At 41.2% G+C, this 15161-nt stretch overlaps 1 protein-coding gene across 1 annotated transcript in view; it reads right to left on the bottom strand.

Moving 5' to 3' along the window:
• dspb (desmoplakin b) overlaps nt 1–12702 on the bottom strand; it is a 26366-nt gene extending 13664 nt beyond the window's left edge. The window contains 15 exon segments of the mRNA XM_020601927.1: nt 356–542; nt 1120–1246; nt 1385–1539; nt 1767–1916; nt 2424–2549; nt 3794–3889; nt 4007–4111; nt 4346–4513; nt 4605–4664; nt 5282–5407; nt 6546–6696; nt 6811–6932; nt 8708–8801; nt 12151–12252; nt 12319–12702. Coding sequence (XP_020457583.1) covers nt 356–542; nt 1120–1246; nt 1385–1539; nt 1767–1916; nt 2424–2549; nt 3794–3889; nt 4007–4111; nt 4346–4513; nt 4605–4664; nt 5282–5407; nt 6546–6696; nt 6811–6932; nt 8708–8801; nt 12151–12252; nt 12319–12590 — 2041 coding nt within the window. The 5' untranslated portion in view covers nt 12591–12702.
• Between the last annotated feature and the right edge of the window lie 2459 nt (nt 12703–15161).

Genomic DNA, 15161 nt, shown 5'->3' with positions numbered 1-15161 from the left:
GCAAGGAGGAATGGCAGAGGATCCCCAAATGCAGGTGTGAAAAACTTGTTGCATCATTCCCAAAAAGACTCATGGCTGTATTAGCTCAAAAGGGTGCTTCTACTAAATACTGAGCAAAGGGTCTGAATACTTATGACCATGTGATATTTCAGTTTTTCTTTTTTAATAAATCTGCAAAAATGTCAAAAATTCGGTGTTTTTCTGTCAATATGGGGTGCTGTGTGTACATTAATGAGGAAAAAAATGAACTTAAATGATTTTAGCATATGGCTGCAATATAACAAAGAGTGAAAAATTTAAGGGGGTCTGAATACTTTCCGTACCCACTGTATATACAGTATTTTGTAACACTGACCGTAAGTGGGAAGCTGCACCACCAGCTTCTCATAGTGGGCCTGGGCTCCAGTGAACTGGTTCTCAATGCTCCTCTTGTCCTCGTCAGCAAACATCTGGGAGCCGTGGGAGGCCAGTTTGAACTCCTCGTAGTGAGTCTCCAGGTTCTTGATAATTTGGCGATATTCTTCAGGACGCATTTGCGCCAGCTGTACATATACAAACACTATTTTACACTTAGGTCTCAGCTGCAGAAACTAAGAAGACACACATTTTACCATAAGAGAAAAGTAAGTAAATACATTTAAATTAAAATACTTCAATAAAGAGTGCTCAGAGAGTGCATTTACATTCGCCAAGGCACAACATTCGCTCATGCAAATTGGTCCCTTGTTAAAAATGAGAACCAGAACAACACAAAATGTGACCTAAAATCCTTGATCCAGATCATCTTTTAGGGTATGATAGGCAATAATACTGTGCATCTTACCTGAACATTTCAGGGTTCTGTCTTCATTAGAGGTCAAGTTATAGCAGAAAATATGCGTTAAATGGGGTTTTCAATGTTAAATTTAAATGGTCGTCAAATCCAGAATCCGGATCAGATCTGGATGAAATCTGGTCTGGTGGCACAGATTGCCACCCTACATCTGTGTCAAATTTCAAATGATTTCAATAACTTTTGACTGATATATACATTTTTTAATATTCTGAAATGCATACGAGTCAGGTGACTCTTTATTATCTACAGCACATCTGAGTTTCTTTTGTTTCTTCATCACTTACCATGGAGATGGTGAGGGAGTTGATGTGTCTGATATCCAGGAGACAGTACTGCCAGGCGATGAGACTCTTGACATTGATGTACAGCTGATTCCAGATTGACAGGATGGCCTCATAGTACTGCTCGTTCCTTTGAACAACACAGAGATCGACCTGAAACTTTTCACCCGTGGCAACAAGGTTTTCCCTGTTTCCTCTCAGCCACAAACATGCATGCGAGTCTCATCAACTGGTCGAACCCAGAAACAAACACTTTTTTTAGTCTTACTTGCTGGCCATGCTGATGCTGAGAGGATTTGGAGGTGGTACGATCAGACACACAGAGGGGACCAACATATCCATTCCTCCTGGGCCGGTCACCAGCCACTTACTACGCTGACTGTTATCCTTCAAGATGGCCTCATTGTCCTTACAGATCACCTTCTGTGAAGCCCAGTGAAAATGTACTTTATTAATAAACACACAAACACAAAATTTGTCTTGAATTTATTAAGATTTTAAAATATCAGGATCTTTAAACCTTATGTTTGAGGGAAATTTGGTGCAGACTTGATCATGAGTTAAATGTAAATATATATATCACTTTATGTGTATAAATGTCAGTGACTTAACTGTGTTTGAGAGTGTGATGTGAACATTAAGAAACTGACCTGGTCCTGTTTGAAATCGCACAGAGCTTTGACAAAAACATTGCTGCCCTTCTCTTCAGGGTTTCTGGGCTTCAGCCTCACAATGCTCTTTGACTTGTTGACCAGATGCTGAACCTGCCTCTTGTTTTCTAAAATCTTCTCCTTCTCTTTCTGGAGATAAATAAAACAAAACTGTTGGTTTGCAAAGTGGTAATAAACAGAAATAGCAGCTGAATAAAGCAGAACAAAGAAGTGATGCAAAAGGGTGCAACGCGAACAGAAGTGGTAAAGACAGTTTCAGTACAGTTACACAACAGGACAATCCAGCTTAGGGTCACTGACTGACACTGGATGACAGATCACATTTTTCTCTAGTGTCACTGTCTCTGTGCAGGTGAGTGCAGCTCAGTAGAATAATCTCTTAAAATTCCTGCTTGTTAAAGACTAAAAACCATGTGTGAACTTGTGACATTTTCTAGCTTGTTCTTCATAATAAGGCAATGAAAACTAACCAATGGTCAACATGGTGGGGGCAGGCCCTCAGTTTGCTATAATAAAAGGTTAAGGTCAAACAATTAAGAGCCCAGAAGGTATCTGTGTTAAATTTCATCACTATGGTCATGTTCATGCCCTTATGGTCAAGTCAAGCTGATCTGTTCTCGGTGTCTGAAGTCGTACCTCCAGTCCCTTGAGTAGCTCCTGCAGGTTCTCCAGAGAAGTGTTCTTGTCACAGGTGAACCTCTTACGCACCATCTCATGTTCCTTCTGCAGGTTGCTGTATGTCTCATTGGCCTCTTTGAAGAACTAATGCAAAACACAAAGCAAAGACTTTTTATTTAATGAAGATTAACGATGAGCACAAGAGATGAGGAGTGACAGTGTGTAGAGTTTTAATGTGAGGGTTAGGTTGGATCTGTGGGAGGAAAGCATTATCACAGATCTCTGGAAAACAGACTCTTTGATAATACTTTATCACTGGGGCCATGAAACATTTCAAAAATATTAAATATCCTGTCACAATGTTGGGAGAATACAGAGGCTGTTTCAAGTTGGAAAAGTAGAAACAAAAAGCTTCTTCAATCACACATAGTTCTGATGGTCAAAGGTCTGGATGAAATGAGTTTGCCCTGATTAGTTTAACATTTAACAATTTCCTGAAAATGTTTTTGAGCTAAAGCATCAATTTGACGCCCGTTTCCAGTCTGATGCTGAGCAGAAGAATTTCCATTTAATTCCAGTAAGCTGTGTCATTTACATCAAGGCCTCTGTCTGCTCCTCCAAAACATCCTAATTATCCTTATCCTGGGGAAAGTCTACATTTTGAAGCTGAACACTGGGGAGTTTCACTTTAAGCCACAAAGCATTACAGACAACTCTGCAGGAGGCCCTCAAGGATTTATTTTATGCTTAAGCAACCTGCAACAATTAAGCGCTGTTGTTACTTCATTAATCTGGAATCTTTTTCTGGCTACATGGTCACAGTTCACTCTCTGTTAGCTCTACTCTGGTCTCCACAGCGTCAGAGGGAAACATTTGACTTTTTAAATGGTAAATGGTCTTATACTGTACTTGTATAGCGCTTTTCTACACTTTACAGCACACTCAAAGCGCTGTCACACTACTTGGCCATTCACCCATTCGCACTCACAAACGCTCACACATTCACTCACCGGTGTTATCACCGGGAGCAACTGGGGGTTCAGTGTCTTACTCAAGGACACTTTGACATGTTGATAAGCTGGGAATCGAACCGCTAATCCTCTGGTTAGGAAAGGACCCGCACTACCTCCTAAGCTGCAGCCACCCCCTTTTTAGCTGCTAAATGCTCCACTCTGTTCACCAGCTAGGTGTTAACTTTGTCTGTCTGCCATCTGGTGACCACCCAGTACTCTTCAGTGGATTTTTAGAGCTTTTCTTTTTTTATTTTTTTTTTACTAAAAACTGCAACCTGCTGCTGCGTCACATGATTGAGAGCCGTGAGACAAAAGTTGTGGGCCATCAAACCAAAACAATGAGCTGAAAGATGCTAACAGGCTTTGTCACATTACCTGGCTGTAAGCTAGGTTTTCCTTCAGGTGAGTATCAATACATTTTGTAATCTGAAGGAGCCAGCTCCACTGTGTCTGCAGGGTGTCTTGGTAAGCCTGGAAAACACACACAAATGACAAAACTGAAAATATATAAAAGAAGACAGAAGATGCATGTAGTCACAGTGTGTTGTTTTCAGCTTAGATAAACATGACAGGTGGGCCGGTCCACACCTCGATCTTGTCTGAGGCTGGGTGGTTGTTCTTCAGAAGAGTATCCACTTTGGCTTTCAACTTATTCAGGTCCTTCTCTTTTTCCTCCAGGGCACTCATTAGTTTCTGTTACACAAAGAGAAGTTTAGTAATCACTGGGGACACACAAAAGCATCAGGATACAGCTGTGGCTTCTCTCTGAATGGATGACAGACTGCAGCTGCCAAAATCTAATGTACCACATATGATTGCTCCCTTATGAGATGCAGATCAACTGCATAAACAGGCATTGCCAAGAATGGCAAATGACCAGAAATGAGCCTAATTCTCCACCAGTGATCCCGTGTCTGTTTTACTAACCGAGTAGCCTTCCTGCTTCTTGGGAATGTACTGATCAATGTTCTTGTCTCCCCAGTCAAATACCAGTTCCTCCTCCTCCCTGTCGTTCACCCACATAATTTCTCTGGATATTTCCTGAATGATCTGCTGCAGGTCTCGCAGCTGCTGGGATCGGCCAAAGGACATTTGCTGCAAAGGGAAAAGAGAGTAAGTTTAAAGAAAAAGCCAACAATTTACCTGAAAACATCACAGGTAGCGATGGTTACTGAGTTTCTTTCACCTGTAGACTGTCCCATTCCTGTTCCAGAGCATGAAGATTACCTTTGTCTCCTTTCTTAATCTATGGGAACAGAGTCAGATTGATTTGATAAGAGGTTGTTACGATGTTATCACTAAAAACACAGAAGCTAAATCCCTTAGGAGAAATCAATTAATCCCTAATTTATCACTAAAAACATAAAAGAGCCTTGAATGTATAAATACAATGATCAATTTAAGGATTTATTTTGTTTTATAAGAAGCAAAAGCAGAACTCCTTAAAACCACCTTAATTAACAACTTCAGTAGATCATTAAGTGGTGCATGACTTTAATTTACACATTAGTTTGCAGAATATGGTCCAGTTTAGCTGCTTTCATCATCAGTGTAATTTATGCAGTAATTTCCTCCCTCAAACAGGTTAAGTTTTAGTTAACTCATTAACAGATTTACCTGAGGCCTGGTTGACCTTAGCACACAAATTAAATTTTAGTTTAGCTAAGCTGATGTCAGTTAGCAGGACGGCTCCTGTTGGTACATTTTATTTGCACGTGCAAATAAATGAAAATGCAAGTTATTAGGAACCACAAGCATCCAACAGGTGACTGGGACTCCTGCCTATAACTGTAACAGATCTGGCATTTCATCATCATCACAACAGTGGTAATGTACATGCTACTGTGAGCAACTTGAACGCACCAGGTCGTCTTTGGCCCGGTCCACCTCGGGGCTCCTCTGGATGGAGCTATGAAACTTCTGGTGGCTGATGAGCTGTTGCTCAATGGCTGCAGGATCTTCTCCCCAGGGAGCCGTTTCAATCAGACGCTGGCACACAGAGACAAACATGCTCTCAAATCAACACACACTACTGTAAAGCAGACATACACACCAAACATACTGGTATCAGAAAAGCCTTTGGAACAACTGATTGTGAACTCAGCAGTCCTCAACCTTTAAACCAGGAGGCGGTTTTCAGTGTCTTCCAAACATATGCCTGTTATGCAAAATGCCACCAGCAGGTGGCGGCAGACAAACGACTTATTTCAGGAATTCTTCTGTGAATCTATGAGCCTCTCAGGACAAACCCTCAGGAAATCTACCATAAGAAAACTGGTTTTAAGCATTAAAAGGCCAAGGGCAGCTCCTAAATTCAATTTCTCTGCAGTGCTGCAATTAAAATGTGACAGTATGTTTAATTGTGTGTTCTTTTTTTTTGTCAGTTCCACATAAATGTGTTGTAGTCAATGTCAGGCTCAGCTGCTCCCAGTATTACCACTTCAGTCCAGCGTAGTATAGCAGAGGAATGCTTTCATGTCGAACCTCTGAGTATACGCTGTGGGCACAGTATCCTGGTTTAATGAGCTGACACTAATTATTCATGCTTATAAAATGACACACCGCTGAAACTCTAGCTTTTGGATAGGAATGACCCTTTTTAACCATAAAAGTGACTGTAAAATTGTTTTTAATGCATCAAACTACCGTACTTATTGTTTTTGTAACTGTGATTATGTATTTCTATATTTGTAAGTATTTTATTTTTATTTTCTTAATGCACATTCCTTTTTTTGCTCTCGGTCTCATCTTGTTTACTTGTCTACTCGTTGCTTTACAGAAGAACATTGTACTGAGAGCCGCTGCACCAGACTCAAATTCCTGGTGTGTCCAACACACCTGGCGAATAAAGCTGATTCTGATTTTGATAACACCTGCATGGTTTTGCAGGATGTCTGCAGTTTGCATGAATAGGTTTGGATAACACTCCACCTACTCTATGTTTGGCCTTCTTATCTTTTGTTTACCTGCTTTAAAACTCAACTGAATGGTCCTCAATTATTCAAGGAGCTGTCTGAGGTTTTAGATGAGACTTAAGTTCAGGTTCCGGTTAGGAATTGGGTTATGCATGTAGCTGTGTGTGTGTGTGTGTGTGTGTGCGCACATGTGTTTGTGTATGTGTGCACACCTTTTGCTGTGCAATCCAGGCCATAGCATCAAGGAAGCTCCTTCCAGGCTCCTCCCAGCCACCAGTGCTCCCTCTGTTGCTCCTCCTCCTCTTCAAGCTGCCTGTGAAGGCCATGCGCACGTCCTTCAGCTGATCATTGCACATCTCCAAACTGTAGATTGAGAGGAATAAAAGCACATTGGGTAGGTGCATACTTCAGGTTACAGATATGAAAGAAAGCACAAGAAGAAAATGAGAAACAGATGTCAGGAGGGGTCTTCCTTACGCCCTGACTGCGGTGTCATTCGGCTGTCCCAGCTGTCTCAGGTCCATTGCACAGTTCTTAAGCTGATCCATCGCCTCTTTTGCCAACGCCATGTATCGTTCTACATCACCTGGGGCACTGCCCTGAAACACATAAACACAATGTTTAACAAGCTGCACAGGAAGATTGGAATAAGGAAGTGTTAGGAATAATTCCACTGGAGATATGAGCCCACATCCTCACTTCAGTAACTTGACTGCAATGTCAGACCTTGTGGCACAGTGTAGTGCCATACCTACTGTGTTCAGAGGTGTATCTTGTCAATTTGGCTAGAACATAAATGGTTCTGGATGTCCTTCTGGTTGGATGGATACATTTCTGAGAACCTTAATGAAAGAATGGAAGCTAAAACTGCACATAACCGTCTGTGCAGAGAAAAGCAAAATACACAACATCTGGCTTTGTCAAGAAATAGTTTTGTCGATGTTTAAATGTCCAGCATTTGGAGTTTTGTAACTGAGGTAGAAACCAAAGGTCCTGCACACTGTCTGTGACATTAGATAAGATGGAGTCTTCCTGATAAAAGTCTATCAACTGAGGACTTTACACTGTAATAAAAAAGACACTCAGTTTACAGGACCAGGTCATTTATCTTTGCTTCCTTTAGAAAATGCAGTACTTTTACTTCACACTGAATTAGTGAAAGCTCCATGACAAAGCCCATAAACGTTGATCATTTTATGGCTTTGCAACAAATGGATGTGATATCCAGTGATTCATTCAACAGGAGTGGTGACATAGGTGGTGAGCCGGGGTCAAAGCCAGAGATACAAGTCAAAAGGACAATAAATCACATGCCCACATCGTTCAACTATGCAACAATGAGTTCTGCATTTCTGTTGAACTTCTCAAAAATACAAATAATTCACAAGCGAGTTGCTCACCAAAAAGTCGAGGAGGTGTGTGTGTGTGTCACACTCTTACAACAAAATCAACCAATTGTTAGGTATTTTTAGTCAGATAGATATTGGATAGATGCTTTATGTATTAGAAATGTTTAGTGGAGATAGGATGTCTAGTTAGACTGTTAAATGCTTAGGCATGCTTATGAGTTTCTACAGGGTACATCTGGTCAAGGATAACTAGAGAGAAGAGTTGATGACTGTCAGCAGACAGGGTGTTTAATATTATTATTATGACGTGTATAACTGTAGCCTTAGCCATAATATGTTCTTATGTTTAAGTCACGACATGTTACTAGAGGTCGTGAGAATGTTTTTAGCTACACACCACTTAATCAACAGACACGAACACACACATTGATTTGCTTCATGTTTTGACTACTGCTATGACCAGCTGCAAAGCTGGCAACAGAGACGTCTCGGTTGACGTTTCTGTGTAGTATGGGGCTAGCCCAACCTAGGTGATATAATGTATAGGCCTGGTGGGTTCAGGGTCTTTCATCTTACATCTGCCTGTGAGCAGTATGGAGGTGCAAGATACTTGAGCGTGTAATGTTAATTTTACCTGTGATCCTTTGAATAAATCAGCACTGTTTTGAAGTTACTTGGACTGTCTTGTCTCTCATAGTTAGCAATGGTAACAAGAACCATATCGTACACAGTGGATTCACTGACAATTGGAACATCACTCAGGGCGGTTTGCTTCCAAACATAGCTCCAACAAAGGGATAAATAAAATACATTATCAGCTATAAGTTCTGGCACATGCATTAAACACTTTCTCTTCCAGTTACTCAGTTTATAGCCAAATGAAATTTCTGTCATTCTTTTTGCCAGCAGAGGAGAAGCTGCAACATGACGCTTTACCTGTTTTTTTTTATTATGGACCAGATTTTCTTTGAACTGCTGAAGTCAAAGACCCAACATGTGGAATTACAGAACACATGATGACTCACAGATTGAAGGTTGTACTCTGCTTTCTTCAGGTATTCCTGGCACTGGTTCTGCAGGCCCATGGCCCTCTTGCTGATGGTAGCTGGGTTGTAGCCACTGCAGATGGTAGCAGGGAAAGCTTAGTATTAAAATCACCTCAAGATGCTTTATTAGTATTACAGATATTTCTGCAGCAAAATCACAGTGTAGTAAACAAGTGGTTCCCAACTGTTTTACTATGTGACTTATTAATGAAAATGAAGTTATGTCTTCTTGTAATGCTTCTAAAACCAGTTTCACCAAATTATGATTTTCACTCCTCACACTGTTTCACTGAATACTGTCAAACTGCCCACTAAGTCAGAAAAGATAAGCAAATGTTACACAGCATGTCTTTTTCTTTTTCCTCAAGACCCCTAGTTTGAACCACACAGTTCGGATGAATGCCTCGTCCTGTGTGTCAGATCCACTGGTAAACAGCTTGCTAACACAGCTGTTTCTGAGTCAATTCAAATTCAAGAAGCAAGTTCATATGTAGTTTATAAGGTATATATAAAAATACTGTAAAGTGCATTTCTGCAAATCAGCATGTAGTTAGACCAGTGGTGGGCCATCAGGGCCAGCAAGGCCTTCTCTGCTGGCCTAAACATTATCAGAAGCACTGACCTACATTTACAACCGAAATTCTAATATTTGTTCCATGAAATTGTATTAATTTATTCCCAACAGTCTGTTCTCTTCATTTCGTAGTATTTCTCTTGGCTGCACCGCTTCCAGTACGTGTATGTGGATGTTAGATTTTTTTGTCCAATCAGATTTCAGCCTCTATGTGTTGCCATGTCAATCTAATCTGCCCAGGGCCTTCAGAATCAGAAGTGCTGGCCCATGTAACTTAAACTTTAATAGCAATGGGACTGTTTCTTTACTGATTGGTTGGTCAGAGCAAAACTAGAAAAGGACTTATGATGGAACTGAAACGCAGAGATGACCTCCATGAGGATGGATTTTGTCTATAAATAAATAGCATCTCTGGTGAGTATGATGTCATTAATTAAAATTTTGTATGTTTTTAATCATGTTATTAGATAAATATTGAGTCTGAACTGCTCCAGATGATGTACAGTTGTGGTTGTAGTGTAGAGGTTTGGAGTTGTCCTAACTGGGTTTCTTGCTTTAGTAAAAATGGTATTCACCCTCAATACGCAAAATATCTCTCTCTCTCTGTAATCCCACGCTAATTATATTGCGTTTTTGTATAGTATTGATGGTTTCTATAATTGCGACGTAATAGTGGTGGTATTAAGAGGTTAATTAAGTCGGGTAAGTCCCCACTGAAGACCCAGGTACGAAATGCACGGCCCGCCACCGAGTTAGACACACATAACAGTAAAAACTGAATAAAGCCACAGGTAATAGATTTGGTACCTGCTGACTTTTTAACAAAAAGCCATTATATTTTACATGAAAAATGAAAAGTTGGACTAGTAATTAGCCTTTAATTTGATTTCTCTTGTAGGTTTCCTGTACTTAATCAGAAATGTAGGAATACTGATGCTAACATGGTAACATGATGTGAAAATGCATGAGCTGCATTCTGGGCCTGGCTTGTGGCGTCTTGTACATGTAAGGCGAACCGGGACTAGTTTATGCCTGACACAGTAATATAAACCTCAACACTGTGTCATACAGCAGTTACAATGAAAACAGGGAAGGTCAGGTTGGTGTCTATGATTTGCAATTATACAATTTTTAGAGTAAATGCCAATCTGGACTTTTGGGTTGACTCCAAATAACATTTCAATGGAATCTGACCTGGACTGCTTCTGTGTCACCTCACCGATCATCTATCTGACACTAGCAACCACATTTAGCAAGAGGGAGGAACTCAGGGTGAAAGGATATGTTCAAAACATGCAAAGACAAGGAGGATGATGGTGAAAACATCACCTGGGAGGAGGAGGAGAATCACCTTAACAAATATTTGTTCGTTCTGTCCAAGAGAAGCACAACACCGGTGTGTGTGATATGCATTTTCATTTTAAAACTGGGAGGAATGAAGATTTTACTATTAGTTTTTAGTCATTTTTGCAGTTAAATAAAGCTTTTACAGGGTTGCATATATGTTACATATTTAACTACTTTCAATGTGTTTAAACATAATTTTGTGAATAGTTTTTATAGTTTAGATTTAGTTTTTAATTGTGCTCATATTACCGTATGTGAGTGTGAAATGCTTTCTGTCAAGTTTTTTTTTGGTGTACACTTTATTTTGACACGTCTGGGCTGGACAGGAAACATCCCTTGGAGGCTGGCCAGCTGTATGTCCAGGCTCTCAACAAATAATTTATTATGATCCAGCCTTCTTACACAGTATATAAAGGCTCTGTTTTTTTACACGCTCTCTAAATCTCCCTGATAAAGGCCTTGTCCTGAAACATGTTGGTGAAATAAAGCAGATTCTTCCAACTAGTGGTGCCAGGTTTTTTTTTTTTCCTTTTGTTGCTGCTCGATGTGACACAGTGACAGCACAGGTCTTTTTCTTGGGAAAACTCCACAGCGACAACTCTGCTTTCTCTAAACATTCACTGTAAACAGGAGGCTTGGACAAATACCTGATAATGAATATGTGAAAACTCCATGATATTTGCCACCTCTTCTCTAGCTTCACTCTCTTTCCAGCATCAACATAATTCATATTAAAGACATAACAGCTTGTGACCATGTCAGCCATCTGCCCTCTGCTAAAATACAGCAGTGACATACTTCCTCTGTGGGTGGTAATGTGCATGGTTCTGGACTAAAAGTGGGTATTAAGCTGTGGCAGCAGAGGGAACTTGGCAATTCAATGTGAACAATAAATCAACCTGTGCATTTGTCTCCAGGGGAGGAAGCTGTTGGGCAGAGAAGAAGCTGATTTATAATTCTGAGGCTCTGCCCAACACAGTAGCTGTTAGTGGTTATTATTATTTGTATCATAATATAAAGGTCAGGTATTGTACTAACTCCTTCAGTTAATCAATTATGAATGCACACTAACCCAATTCTGGGTAAATTATAATTGTTAGAAAAGTGCATGCACCCTTCGGTCAATTTGTATGGAAACTAGAGGCAATATTTTTGTGGCGCATTAAGCCACTAAAACACAGGTACAAAACTCAAAACAGATGATTTCAGTGCTGTAGATTCTGCAGATGAAAAACATTCTCCTGGGGAATGTGACAACTGCAAACATTATCTTGCATTTGATTGCAAGAGTAGGTTTAGTGACTACAGTGTCAACTGCTGTCAACTGTGGCCTGAGTGAAATGAATACTGGGATACAACAGGTGTGATGGTTAATTTTTAATAGCAACCAGCTCTTTGGACTGGTACACACCCTGCCTGCGCGAGGGCAACATAATGCCCTTTGTTTAAGGACACTGGCAACAGGAAAGTGCAAATAAATAAACCACAAATGAATTCATACCTCATTCCGTCTCCCATGCCGCTCATCGTTCCACCTCCCATTCCGCTCATCGTTCCACCTCCCATTCCGCTCATCGTGCCGCCTCTCATTCCGCCCATCGTGCCGCGTCCGTCCGTCGTCCCCCCTGCCATGCCGCCTCCCATTCCGCTCATCATGCCGCCTCTCATTCCGCTCATCGTGCCGCCTGCCATGCCGTCTCCCATTCCGCTCATCATGCCGCCTCTCATTCCGCTCATCGTGCCGCCTGACATGCCGCCTCCCTTAGATGACTTTACAAAGCTGTGGCTTGCGTACGCGTCGGTGTAGGGTTCAAAACTATTACCGCCTCCGTGCACGAACTCGCTCCGTTCGAAATGGTACGTCCCTCCGCCAGCCAAGTCGCTCTTGGACCCGACCCTGCGACCCATGTTCAGGGCCTGCTGAGACCCGGACAAACTCATCCTGATCTGGAAGCGGCAGCAAAAGCGGTAGTGTGGAAAATGCTGGGGAAAATCCGCGGGCGGAGGAGAGGCGCAGCAGGTAGGTGCTCTTGCTCTTGCTCTCTCTCTCTCTCTCTCTCTCTCTCTCTCTCTACCTCTCTCTTCCACCCTCTCTCTCTTGCCGGGGATTGATTTTACTCAGAGATTTGGGGAAATACAGGACAATTTGGAAAAGTAAAAACTTTTTGGGAAAGTGAAGCCAGTGAAAAAGTATTTTGAGGGCTATTTAGAAACATTTTATAAACCAAGGACACTGTGGAAAACTGGAACATTTTAGTTGTTTGGAAAGTTGAGAACAAAACAAAAACAAGGCAGTTTTAAAACTGTGAGCACGATTTGAGAGGGTTGATGCTAAAGGGACAGTTTTGTAGCATTCTTTGCAAAGTGGGGATGCTTTTGAAAAGCCAGGACTATTTAAGTGAGGGCATTTTGCAAATCAGAACATTTTGAGACCATTTCCTTGGAAAGAGAAAATATTTCAAATGACCATTTTATGGTGACAACTTGGTTTTAGCTTTAAGGTTAGAATGTTACATTGATGTTAGGGCTGGGTTTGGATCAAGTGCCAGAGTGCATAACAAAATGTCAGTGCGCACTCTGCCCACCTTTTATTTGCCAGTATGGCTAAAATCTATTTCAAAGTTTCCTTGAAACAGGTCACAACTTTAAAAACAATATCAAATGTGTTTGCAGAAAAAATGTCCTCGGATATCGCAAAACAAATCCCAACATCTGCAAAGTAAGGTGAGTCTCTTTTGAAGTGAAAGGCCAAAGAGGTTCAACGCCAAGTGTTGCCTCCACCCGATCAGGTGATGCACTGCACTTCCTAACTGGAAGTGCAGTGCATCAGCTCTTCTCAAACCTTTAGGCTACTCGCCTTTTTTTTTATCCGCTGTCTTTCTGCTGAGGCTAAACTGATACACACACGCCCATGCACACTCACATGTACACCACTGTGAGTCCCACCCACTAGCCTGCAGCCAGTGGGTGGGACTCACAGGAAAAACAAGTTTTACAGTGGTTTCTGAGTGACAGTAAATTTAATAAATCATTCTGAGATGCTCAAAGTCACACAGGGGCTGTTCTACTGAGATAAATGGAAAAAGATCAACCAGATTTTCCGATTCGTGCTTTATTCAGATGTCAGTTTTTTGTTTATACTGTTCTGTGTTGTGCTGCATTTTGTTACACCATTTTGTTCTTTGCAGCATGTGCCCACTGAAAGTCTGCAAAGTCCACTTTGGTCATGTAAAGTTGCTCAGTCTTACTAATCCTGTAATTCTTCATCACTAAATGAAGGCATCATGATTATGTCTAATGCAAAGGAATGTTCTCTAACTCTGAGTGTGCACAGACAGCAAGCTGCAGTTCCATCCGTATATTCATAAATACAATTGTTTTATTACTTTTAGGGGCGCATGCCTGTCATTAAACTGTTTGATGTGGTTGAGCACCTGCCAGAGTTTCGATAGCGATCACATAAAGACTGCTTCAGTGTTTGAGCTACAGTCTGTCCATCTGCAGGCAGCGTGACCCAATTAGCTGGGACAGTGGAAATGTTCAGGAGAGAATTTTAAATGGTCAAGTATGAAACCACCACAGACTTCAGTCATGCTGTACATAGCTGTAAATACAAACTCACAAGCTCTCTACTTAATTGTTCTGTCAGCTGATGCATATTTCCACCTTAATGTTGCACCCTAACTTAGAGAACAACATACAGTGACATATATAGCCGTGACCGTCGTTAGCCTCAGCTAGCTGTAGACTTTTGCTTATAGCTCTGGGGATGGCGCTGGTCTGTCACTAGTTTGGTCCAGACTGAAATATCTCATGAACTACAATGCTTTGGGCAGACAGTTGTGGTTCTCAAAGGATGAATTCTGCCAAGAGGTTAACAATATCTCAACAACTATTGAACAAATTGTTGCTTCACTCTGTTAAAGACACTCATGTTCCCTTCAGAATGACTACAATACATCTGATTATCCACTAATTCTCCATCTAGTGCCATCATCACCACCACCGTTATCTTTTCCAGCTCTGGTTTATGATCTGTACTGTGTTTGGAGCTCACTAGCATGCAACCATCCTTCCTGTCAAACATCTGCATGTCAGCACTAACACTGTGAGCATGTTAGCACCTCGGTGCCTAAGTAGCCTCACAGCGATGCCTGTGTGGCTGCTGCTTTGTGATGTACTTAACCTGTCTGTGTGCAGCACAATAAAGCACTGACTAGCAGGAGAAGATTAAGGAAAGAAAGAAGAGCAAATCATTCAGACTGCACAAACAGCAATGATAATGGTTTACACTTTACCAGCATTAAGTCCACATGCAGAAATACTGGTAGTAAAAATGTTTTCCAAGAGTTCGAGCAGTTCAGCAAGAGTATCTCTACACCAACCTATCACCCAACAAACTCTGTAGCTATTGAGGAATGTAGCATGTGTATGTTTGCAAGTGTGTGGGATTGTGAGTTAAGCATGTGAGGATGTACAAGTGAAATGAAAGAAAAGCTGAATATAGGTTTT

Source organism: Monopterus albus, unplaced genomic scaffold (assembly GCF_001952655.1).
Source record: "Monopterus albus unplaced genomic scaffold, M_albus_1.0 scaffold53.1, whole genome shotgun sequence".
NCBI classification, from domain to species: domain Eukaryota; kingdom Metazoa; phylum Chordata; class Actinopteri; order Synbranchiformes; family Synbranchidae; genus Monopterus; species Monopterus albus.
This window is presented reverse-complemented; position numbering and strand designations above follow the sequence as displayed.